We start from the raw sequence: 12,475 nt of genomic DNA on the forward strand, positions 1-12,475 counted from the left end.
TAACAAGTACCCGAGTTGTTTATTTTAAGGCAAGTTTTTTATTTTATACAAATTCTTGCCAGAACCCAGTTTGTTTTTATGTGCGAATTCAGCTCTGACCACCTAGAGATAGAGCTGAAGAGTGATCTGTATGCCTAGGGGAAGAAAATGTAAGATAAATATCACAAGGTTTCCACATCGCTGAAAAAGGATTAGTTTATTGTATTTTCCACTTCCCTAAACGTAAAGTGCAATTCTACCCAAACAGCTAAACACACAGTTGAAATGCATATAAATGAACAGTGTTACCTGTCAAAATAGTTGCAATTCTGTTCGGCTTGTATTGTATTGTTCAGCTAGTATTGGGATTCACGTGTCTCTGCAATACTGCAAAGCCAGGACGGTGACACCACTATTCACTGCTGCAGCTTTGTAGCTTCCTGTTTTATGCTACTGATCACTGAACTATTCATGAGCATTAAAGTCCTCCTTATCTCTTGTAAGCTGCCTTCTCACCTACCTATTCAGATTCTAGTACATAAAGTCACTTACATTGGAAACAATGTGATCTGATTGGCTTATAGGTCATAAAACCTCACTCCTAGTGTGCATATAGGTAATGCGTAGCTAAAGCAATAATTGCACATGAACACTGCTTCATACTCTCCAAGATCAGTCATTGGGGTTATTAGAGTAGAAGCTTTTTACTTTGCATAGTGAATGTTTTTAGATAAGGTCACCCGATCAATCATGTGCTAGGACAAATTGTGCTCTTCTTTCCTCATCCCTGATTGGAAATCCAGAGTGAGCACACTTCCAACTTATTCACCAACATTTACTTTGATAAGTGAACAGCCTTTTTTTCTTTAGTACAGGGGTAGGCAACCTTGGCACTCCAGCTGTGGTGCAACTACAACTCCCTCTATCCTTATGGGTGTCAGAGACTTGTAATTCCACAACAGCTGGGGTGCATAGGTTGCCCCTCATTTAGTAAATCAACCCCACTGTGTTCCACAGTCCTAAAAATGCTTTGCAAATTAATGCCACTAGCAAAACACAAATGTCAGTGTACACAAACCCTTAGGTAATTATTGGAAGCCTAAATAAAGAAAGATTTCCGGCAATTATCCCAGCAGTACTTTACATGTATTACTTTGATGAGTACATAAATAAATGGGGCTTTTATATGTTGGAAGTTCTGCTTTAACGTTATCTGTAATGTACAAAAATGTGGAAATCCTTGGCATCAACACCAGCTAATGGCAAGACAAGACAGCAATAAGCTTGTACAAATTCCAAGTAGGCCCTCTTCTATACATTCAGCAGATAAAATGGCATCCCTATGTCCTAGTGCCGGTGTACTGCCAGCCTTGCCAGCACTTTCACCTCTATATCAACAAACAACAGAGAAGTTAGGGTCCAAAAACAACAGGAAGGTCTTACCATTTTGGACATCCAAAACATGATGTTTATCCAATGTCCATCCACCCATGTTTGAGGCGTCCAGCTCATAGCCTTGTAAAATTGCAGTTCTTTTTTCCCATAGTGTCAGGTCAAGACAGGATTCATATTCATATCCAACAGACACTGCAAGACAAAGTCACCATGAGCTCCAACTCTCTAAATAACTAGATTAACAAAATTACTCCTCTCAGTGCACATTATCCATTCACATTAAAGCATTCAGTGACATAATTGCTGGCTGTGCTACACTTCCCCACATGTGATGTTTAATAATATTATTTTAATGCACTGGAATCCTCTCTAGAGAACCTCAGAGACGAATAGCAGGCAATAGAAGTCACCGTATGTTGATCATGGATAATATCAGCTCTAGTGCTTTGATGTTAGGAATTGGAAATCCTAACAAATGGTTAAATACTCTTTCTAATACTCCATATGTCTTAACAACCTACATGGGTTCAACTTGTCTAATTTTGAATTTCTGGATCAAGACTTACTTTATAATTAAGTAACACCCACACCGACAGATAAATAAACGGCTTGCAGTCTAATATCTAATAATCTAAAAGCATAGAGTACTCATTATGGGTTTTATTTATCCATAAAGTACTCAAAGAAATGCTTAAAAATATATACTTTACTGTCCCATGTCAGTATCTAACATACATTTTGTAAGTAGCTCTAGAAACAGACAAGCAGATTGGCAGCAGTGATTAAATGCCGTTTTTCTGGTTTGAGTTGCTCATTGGTTGCAATAGGTTACTGTAATTTGCAGAATGCATTAGGAGTCACATTATTCAAAACAAATGGGCACAGACTTCTTAGAAATGAAGAAAGCATTCAAATTGCAAATGCCTTTTAGCCACGGACATTATTCAAACATATATTATGACATATTTCTTTGTTATGAGACAATGACATGTACTATAATTAACAAAATACACTTTGGGTGTAATTTGCTTTTAGCTATTAAACATATTCTGTATTATGATTTACCCAATAAAACACCGGTGACAGCTGAAATCACAGATCATATTCTGTACAGACACCTTGAGTTGTATAACACCTTGTGTGATGAATTGCAGCCACCCTGCAGTGTTTTTACATATTTTCCCTAGTTACAGCATGTCAAGAGCTGAGCTGGTCTCATCATCTCTCACTCCTGCTGCTTCTGCCTGGATTATCTCCATGGCTTCAGGGCACACCATCCTCAGTGCTTCTCACCTCAATCATCTGGGACAGCAGTTTGTTTCTTAATGGCAGAGCTGTGATCTTTACTTTCAAACTTGTGTTTTTATCTGTTTATTCACAGCGTTCTTAATTGGGGGTTTAGATAGCAGTTCAGCTTTTCTCACCAATAGATTGCTTCATTACCTTTGTGATTACCCTTTTGCTCTTCTATCTATTTGAGAATTCCTGGATCAGTTGCTACAGATGCTGCCTAACAGCTCATACAGATGGCACGTGATTGGTTTTCACCATGTTCACCCACACCATATGGCAAGCAGAACTTTACCAGCTGAAAAAGTAGGGATCATTGCTCCCTGTGACAGCTGGCAGTTATTCAGGGTAGAAAATGGAACATGGGAAAAGCCAAACTGATTTTTCTAAGTTCCATTGTCAAGATTCTGCCAAGGCCTGTTTGTAAGCTGTAACCAGCTATTGTAAGAATAAAGCAACATAACACTCACCTACATATACTATCGCAGGTTAACATAAAGGGATCTGCTAAATTAAAAATACACAGCATCATTACAAAATGACAATACGTCCCCTTGGCTGCAGGCATCACAATAGAAGCTCTTGGTTGGCAGATGTTCCTCCTGCCCCTGAGCGCTACCTGACATTAGACCTGAAAAAGCATATTGAGCTAAGGCTGTGAGCAAGGTGATCACTTTGAATGGCATTGCAATGCATTCGAATGAACATAGAATTAGAGTATTAAATGTGACCAGACATTGTAGTCAAGTTGCTCAGACAAGCAGATGCACAGGACTCAAGCCACAAGTGCTGGATTTGTGTCTGCATCCAGCATGATATGTTGAATATGCCTATCTTTGAAATGTTTTTCACTAAAATATATACGTGAATATATCAACATTTCATGCAGAAATACAGAAACACTTGGGATGAATTGTAGACACAATGTAAAACCCATCATCTAAGGTGGAAATACACGTAGGTCATCTCTTCCATGATGTCTTACTCTGGTGCAGGATTCTGGAGGATGGCATAGCAAAAGACACACATATAGTATTGATAGAAACCTATATGCTGACAGGTCTTAATGATCACTTGTTGCACTATTGATATTCTTCTTTTGGAATGTAGTTTTAGCTGCTACTGTAAAAGACAGACTATCCAAGCTAGATGTTCAGACAAGCCCTTAATACTGATTCCTCTATAGGCACACACATATTTGCTTGCCAGCAAATACAGAAAAAGTAACTTGAAACTAAACATTACTGACTTTTATAGCCCGCATTTAACACTTCTCCAGAGCAGGCTTGATATTAAAGGCTCATGTAGGGTAGATTCGTGAACGAACATTCATACAAACAATCTCGTCAGAAGGTTCGATAATGCCATCACAGACTATCTGTCATTTGAAATTTCATTTTTATGAAATTTTGGAATGAATGGAGTTTCCCGAATGAAAACCACATTCACTGTTAAGAGTTTCTCTAGATCGAAAAAAAATGTCAACATACTCCTTTGAATTTTTTCATCACTGTTGTCGAAAACGGTCATCAACTTGACCCCATCAATGATTAGAAAGTCGAACGTACATTCTTAAATCGATTTTGTTTGTTCAAATTTATAACCATGTATACCCTACTTAAGTTCATCTTTTGAATAACATTGGCTATGCACTCAAGGAGCCTCAGTACTGTAAAACACACTGTGCAGTTTTGAAAAATATTACTCAATGTAATTGCCATACCTGTAGCCATTTTGCGGCAACCCCAAAGCCATATTGTTGGCATTCTCCATGCTGTCTAGTTGCTAGGACGCTGCATACATTGAGGGCTTGCCTCTGGCATCATAGGAGCAAGTGCTCTCCCTTGTCTAAAAACCACACAAGAACGGTGCCCTTTCACCATAGCAGCAGCTGCTGTGCTCAGCGTTGTTGCAGCAGGGCGGGGCGGGGGGAAACAGCGCTTTACGCATGTGTGGTTTTTGAGTGAGGGAGAATGCCCGCCCTGTGATGCCGGGGATGAGTGCTCAACATATGCCATGTTCTAGCAACTGGCCAGGGTGGGAAAGGTACAAATATGGGAGGTTTTTTTTGCCAGGCCTCAGGGATGCCACAAAAGGCTTACAGGTATGGCAATTACAGTAAGGAATATTTTGCAAAACTGCACAGTGTATTTTAAACAGCTGAAGTCCTTGGTCCATTTTATTCAAAAGGTGAACTTAGCCTTTACATATCAAATTTAGTAGGGGATTAGAGGTGTTAGGTGTTCTGTATTTTATATCATATTGTGGCATTACCCAAATGGGTCATTCAAATAATATATACAACAATATAGACATATCAATGTAGCTCTAACTAAAGAAAACGTGTTAGCAACCACTCTGACTGATTTGTGATATTTTGATATATCACACAGTATACTTTTAAGGCCCAGCATACTGAAATACAGTTAAAACACTAAATTCTAAGGCATCAAATTAAATGTCACTAACATATTTAAAGTGCTATTGAAAATAAGATGAATGTTTATATAGAAACATAGCCAACCTTTCTTTGTACACGGTAATAAATCAACCACTATCTGACATAGTTCCCACAATTACATATTAAATATCAATATAACAGAAATACATACCGACAGCTTCAGACAGTCCATAGACTTTCTGGTTGTACGCATCTGTCTTATCCCATATAAATGTGTATGAAAGGTTAGGGGATGCAGGGAACCATTTTTGGAAAAGTCGCCCAACTACAGCAACCATCAGATGTACCTTCATCAGATTGAATGGTATTACCGAATGAGTCATTGTAATTTTAAGCACAGATTTGTATCCTGCAGCTCTCGAGCTCAAATAGGATAATTTCAAATCAGTTCCTGGAATAGTTGTTTCTTCATGAAGCACCTGGTTTCAAAATAATGTAAGCAAATTTATTAATGGAAGTTGGCAAATATTCCAAATAAATTGTTGGCAAATAACTGGAATACAGAAGGTTTAAGAAAAGAAAAACAAGGGAAAGATATACATTGTATAACAATTGGAAAGACATTTTCATACACAAGCATAACACAGTGAAGCCTTCTGAGAACTCTGTTGCATTATACTTTGTCACACAAAAGCATGAAAGAATACATTATTTGCACGTAAAAAATACTGAAAAAATATTTTCTGGTTTTATCCAGTAAAAAGTATCTCCTGGAATAAGTAATAGACTATGAGCTACTAATGGGCCAGTTTTAAGCTCACTTAACCCTTTATATTGCTCAAGAAGTATGCCTAAGTTTAAGAATTTATGTTCAAGCTGGACTACGACTTAAAGCCCAATTCCAGCTAAAACATTTTATTTGGAATAGATTGGGGAACGGTTAAAGCCCCTGTCGGGTTCTTATTGCCATCTATGTCCCTGTGGAGAAGAGTTTCCTTAACTTCTGTTAGGACAGGATGGAATCTCTTTCCAATAGGAACATAGAAAAAAAATATTTTTAGTGCAGAAGGTTTAGAACTTTAAAGCTCTGCAAGCCAAAAGCACCAACCACTGACCCATTGTGCTGCTCAATAAATGTAATTTCTTATATGCATTTGCTTTGATTAATTAACTCAGAGAAAACAGGAGATTCTCTTGAAATAAAAAAAAAAAGTTATCCGGATTTTCTAGGATTGTATGGGGTAGAAACATGTACACTAGCATTATACTTTGCTTGAAAAGGATAAAGGTGATTGCGTTACGCAGGCGTTGCACAGGCTATTTTCTGATAAACCTTAGGTCACCTATTGCGTAAAGCATTTTCACTTAACAGTTCCTCTGCTCCAGCAGGCTAAGACTGACTTTTCCTCCCTACGCTCTGGCAGTTGGAGGCCCCTACATACAGTATGTGAGGATGCCAAGGGACAGTCGGAGTGTCGGGGAGAGAGGTGAGTGCCAGTTGTTGGGGCAGAGGGGATCAGGTAAGTAAAAGACTTTTACACAGCTCCCCTAGACATAACCAAGCAGTTAACCCTTACAATGCGAGGGTAACCAACTGCAAGCATAGTTTTTTCCCCCCAGAGACAGGCCTTAAGCATATCCAACCTAATTAGCAGAAAAATATTCTGCATCTAGAACATATAAAAGCATTTCCTTATTCAACATTGTTTTAATAATATACCCTTAACTTCCAATATATTTTGGGGAAAAGGATGTGTATTTGTTCTGCAGCCAGTTCATGCAGCATATTCAATATCAGGTAAATAACTGGCATGACGCATCACTGTAAATTATGCCAAATGGTTTTAGCTTACTGAACAACTTATGTCATCTATAAAGCTGTCCGTTTTGATGAGGTTCCAAGGCACGTGATATATGTGTTGGTTATATTATCAGGCTTGACTCAGTCCTTTATTGTTTTTCTTTTCATGTTGAGGATACATAAAAGGCTCCCACACATTGCTCGCTCTGTTATCGCTGCTCTGTTGCAAAGGGTTTGGCTTTTCCAAATGGGAAACTGACAGACATTTTAACTACAGTCTGATGATTGAAGGTTCTGTGCAGTCATTAGTCATGGAGATTTCAGACTTTAACTTACTCAGATCTGGCAACTAACGCAATCACCTTTATTTCACTTCGAGCCGCAATGACAGGATTACAATCTATAATAAGATTCCTACACAAAGAAGACTAGCATTTATATTTGCTAAGCCACCAAGCACTGCTCATTTGATATGCATAGCCAAGTGCAGAAAATACAAATTCGGAGGGTTCCCATGGGACAGCTTTCAAACATTCCTTTTTATTGGAATATTTTGGCAGTAAGACTTTGCTTTCCTATGTCATTCTCACTTTTTATTAACCAGCATTTTCATTTGTCAGGTTTTCATCTCACTGTCGGATCTTAAATAAAACAGCTGCCTATAATCTGCAGGTTTCTCCTACAGTGGTTTCAAAAACATAATGACAAAAGCCAGTTTCCCCATTCTCTTCTGTCTGCTGGGAATATAAGCAATTGACCACTGAGTTAAAGTTGGGTGAAGCTTGCACTGAGATAATTAAAGATGCACACACCTTACTACCATACCACATAAAATGATGTCTGTAGTCGGAATATAAATGTATTAAAATATGTGCTTCTATAGTCAGAATGTGAATTTTTTGGAAATATATGAAGAAACTGAATTTAAGGTCCTCTTCACCCATAACCTCCCTGCTATGAACAACTCTCATATTAGATACAACTATAAAGTTATGAAAGTATCTTGCAACAAAGAATTTGATGTCTTACTGAGTGTCTTCATACTTAGAGAAGGAGCCATAGCTCAGGATTCTGGTTATGCTGGGAAGAGTGAATTTTGGCAGTTGCAACATACAGTATTTCCCCAAAAGTCCATATTTTGGCAGGATTGTCCTGAGTTTTGAATGCTAAAACTACATGAGCTGAATTTACCAAGACATGATAAGATCAGGAGCATGTCCTTAAATGCTCCGCTTTCTGCATAGAGACTCAGATGAAGTTAAACAATGAAAACAGGGATCCGTTTAAATGCCTTTGTTCACTGCATGTTCAACATTGTATTTACAGTAAGACATTCACTAGTTATTGCTTACAAAAATGGAGCAAATGGGAGGCACCTGAGCACTTAACAGTTATGTTTTACTCTTTTGTAATCAGTAATGTATGTTAATAGCAATGTATGTAAAAAAAGAATGAAAGGTTGGAAAGACAATAGGCTCTATTTATCCATTTTTCTCACCCAAGATCCACACAACGTTCACCCATTTTGCTGATAGAATCATATGAGGAAAATGTATGATTCTTGGGTGAAAGTTGTGTGAATTCTGAATGAAACATTGATAAATAGACTCCTATGTGTAAATGTAGCCAGTATGTCTAATTTCTTGTTTGTGTAGATATAATACAACTAAAATGTACTTTTTAGGACAATGTCAATTTCTAATGAAGTTGTCCTTTAATAAATCCTACTGAGTGGAGGCCACTTGGATAACCTTCAGCCCCTATCCACCAATCTTTTCTCTAATATGGTTCCTGCACTCTCATTCATTACTACTGGTAAGCTGTACTCATAGCAGGCCCATGCATGCCCTTGGAGGACTTGTATATTCACACCAGACAACTTAGTGCTGCCTGAGTCACTTGTGCCCCAATTCTGCACAAATGTCTTCCAGGCAAATGGCCAGGTACAGAGCTATCTGGTTACTTTTAATTTAATATGGTTTAACTTTCAAGTAAATAAACATGATTTGGGTTGAGTGGAACATTTAAAATGTATCTATACCAAAACATGTTTTTTGTTGTTTTGGTTTTGTATAGAGTGGCAAATTGTTAGAATCCCTGTTATCCAGGGCTCTGTTAGAGGGATTTTTTCCTTACTTTCTGTTCTGGGGACAATGTTTTAAATGTTGGACAGGGGTTCTGCCATACCCATACATAATATAAAAAGGCATTTTCACTACGTTGCTGTTTAAGAGTTCCCTAAATTTCCTGTTTGATCAATAGGTTGTCACCAAAACAGGAAGTGAGGGGAAATCTCTCTAAAGGAGCTCTGCACAGCAAAAAAAAAACCTGACAAGGGTTCTAATCCTTCCCCAATCTATCCAAAACTAGAAAAAAATGTTTTGGTGATAAATATATATTACAAACATTGATGGTGGACTCAGATGGTAAGAAATCTAAGACCTGTACTTATATGCACTTCACTAGTAAATGGCATTATAAATAGCTATACTGATTATACTACTTTAAAAGGTAAACTATAGCTTCCCATAGTTAATTTTCTGTTAATGCTACTCTCTAATATACTAGTGGATACATATAACTTGAATAATGTACTCTATAGCTATACATCTCTGCAGTCTTTTCCCCTGTACTGTATTTTTGATGTGTAAAGTATCTTTGAAAAATAACAGAGTATTTCATTTTATGCCTGTGATCCGCTAGCAAAATGGAATCAAAGAGATTGCTCACAGAAAGGGTTCACTTTATGAGTGGTGAAGCATGCTGATTGCAAGTGCTTGTTCACAGTCTCTTCCTCATAATTGGTTTATTCAAGTCACATGACAATGTTTCCCTAATAGGAGCTGGATTTCACTTAGGAAGCATCCTTGTGAATGGCTTAGGACTAGCACAGTGTGAAAGTAGCTCATATCTTATACACACAGGAGGTACAGGAACGACAGCCGTACAAACTCTGTCAAATGTTCCATGCAGACACTACAGCTTTTTAAAGAAAAAAACGCATAAAATAAAAGAATTTCAAAATGTTTGTTTTACAGGCCTGACACACAAAATATTAGTTTATGTATACTAAATGCAGTCCAGGTAAAGACTTACATGGCATAGTGCTGTTGCAGTTTCACATAACTTCTGTAACTCAACATAAAGGGCTGATGTATGAAGGCTTCACTCAGTATATAGCTGGGTGAATGCCGTTCACATGGCATTACAGCCCCTTGAAGGAGCTATAGGAGCACAGGAATTTCCTCGTCAGCAGTAATGCTGTGTGAAAAGTTCAGTAATACATATGTCTTGTGAAGGGCCAGTGTTGATGGGCTTTGAGTTTGTGTAAAATACATCAATTTGACATCTAAGACATTTCTGAGATCATTCCGAATTCATTGACAAGTATATTTGACCTGCAGTTGGCTTCTTTCTGTTCTGCATTTGACCTGTTTCAATCAAGTTTAGCATTCCCATAGACTTGTATGGCAATGCAAAACCCATCTGAAACAAACAAAAGCCCACCAACACAGGCCCCAACAGTGTCTGCTTTATGTTTTTAAGGAAAAAAATGTCCCATAAGATTATTGGCATTAAATGAGGCTTAGCTGTGGTAACATGCAGCTTTTCAACACTCCTATCCAACAATAAACATTTCCACCCCTTCCCTTCCCCTTCCCCCTCAGATTAGAGGTCTCATTAGTAACACCTTAGAGTATGTGCTGCTGCAGCAATTAAAATACATCATCTGAAATAGTGCAGGTTTACTGGTAAATTTTTAATGAATTTGATCTTATTCAATTGCAAGGGTAAATGTGTCTGAGGAAGGAGGACATCACTTTTCTGTATATCCGAAGTAATGCCTGTCATTGCTTCTCTAAACCTCAGGATGACCCTTATTGCTTCACATTTTACTTGGAGTAAATACTGTATGTGACAAAGCTTCCACTCTGCCAGAGTATATCTTTACATATAGCAAATACAATAAAGCAGGATGCGATTACACAAAATAGTGAAATACCTGTGTCTCGGGAATGATGGGGCTGTCTTCAGGAGATGATCTGAAAAATGTTGACAAAGGAGATGATACTATGACTGGGTTTGGACGCACAAACCCACTCAGGTCACAGCTAGGGATGTCATTCTCCTCCTTCTTCATTACCAAGGTGTCCATCACATAAAATACATTCCATGGAATCCAGACTGTGTGATATTGTGTCAGAAATGGAGCCCTTTCAAACATGAGTGTGAGAGATGCACCTCCATTCGCAACCAGATCAAACCTGCACAGAAACAAGGGGAAAAATGCAGAGATAAAATAAGATCGTGGAATCTAATACTAACAAGCTCTGGTTAGTCCCTGTGTGTTCCAATGCAAATTAAAAGTAGCGGTGATGGTACCACGCCAGCAGATGCCGAGCTTGTAATAATAGGAAACGCTATACAGCAAAGCCCCACACAGCTCCACTAGGTTTAAAGAATATTGATTTATTTGCTGTATATGATAACCTTTATTGTATCAACATGAAAATCAGCCTGAACATGCAGTTAGTAGGCTACAATAGCCCAACTTCATTCCATCACATCTGGTAGAGGGCTCCCAGAACTACAAGCATCACAGCACATTTTCTAATTTAATGCTTATCTGCCTATATCATCTTAGCTCCAGCCTAGAGACATAAGAGAGGAAAGTGGTGTGGGACTGTTATACCCAGGATCTAACTAGGCAGCAGATTATGTCTGCAAAACCGGAGAGATGCCAGGAATAAACAAGAACCAGGAGACTGTAATGCAGCCTGGGGGCAAGACTTGCAATTATTCCTGAGGATCAGCCTGCGCTCTAAATCATGTATAGCACGGGCAGCCCTAACAATGCTAAACTAAAGACATGTATCAAAATGTGACACATAATTATGTAAAGTGCAGGAATGATGCTGTGACAGAAAGTAATATGTACCGTATACATATTTACTTTATTACATAGCAATCTTTCATGGACCAGATGACCCTTTTCAGTCTTACCTGTAAGGAATCTTAATGAACTATATATCAAGTCACAGAAAATTGAGATTTAGGATCCAGTGGTAGATGAAAAGTATATGCTTTATTAAGCAAAAACAACTAAAAACTGGGTATACACATAGAAAATGTCTGTGTTTTCTACACAATCCATTAGCAGTATTATGGACACCTTTAGAATTACCTACTCTATACATATAAAGGTATAGGTACAATTTTCATAAGAGACTTCTGAAAGTTTTTTTTCCGGTGCTTTACTGACAGTGTAACCTAATATATTATTTTTACACTATATGGTACATTTTTGATGCAATCTTTATATTCATAGGGTCAATGGGTACATTTTGTAACTATGTACATTTCCAGTTTGTGGTTGTTTTTGCTAAGGATGCTACTTTTCATATTCCACCTGATCATAATTCTCACATTCTTGTGACCTAATATATTTTATTGCCCACATAGGGTTCATCGTTAATTATCTGTTAGGATATTTGCATGTGTTTTTGGTGGTGACTCTTAATAAAGGCTGGCAATGCATGAAAATCTTGTTTATGGTACCATAATTGATTGGCTATTCATTCTAATGGTTATTGGTTTGCAACACTGCC

General features: G+C 37.9%; 1 protein-coding gene across 1 annotated transcript in view; it reads right to left on the minus strand.

Annotated features, from left to right (window-relative positions):
• Positions 1 to 12,475, minus strand: part of TENM3 (teneurin transmembrane protein 3) — a 988,875-nt gene that overhangs the window by 93,685 nt on the left and 882,715 nt on the right. Inside the window, exons 18-20 of the mRNA XM_018576225.1 lie at positions 10,870 to 11,131; positions 5,277 to 5,544; positions 1,423 to 1,566 (exon numbers count right to left, since the gene is read on the minus strand). Coding sequence (XP_018431727.1) covers positions 1,423 to 1,566; positions 5,277 to 5,544; positions 10,870 to 11,131 — 674 coding nt within the window. The remainder of the gene's footprint in view (positions 1 to 1,422; positions 1,567 to 5,276; positions 5,545 to 10,869; positions 11,132 to 12,475) is intronic.

Source organism: Nanorana parkeri, unplaced genomic scaffold (assembly GCF_000935625.1).
Source record: "Nanorana parkeri isolate BGI_ZX_2015 unplaced genomic scaffold, ASM93562v1 scaffold60, whole genome shotgun sequence".
NCBI classification, from domain to species: domain Eukaryota; kingdom Metazoa; phylum Chordata; class Amphibia; order Anura; family Dicroglossidae; genus Nanorana; species Nanorana parkeri.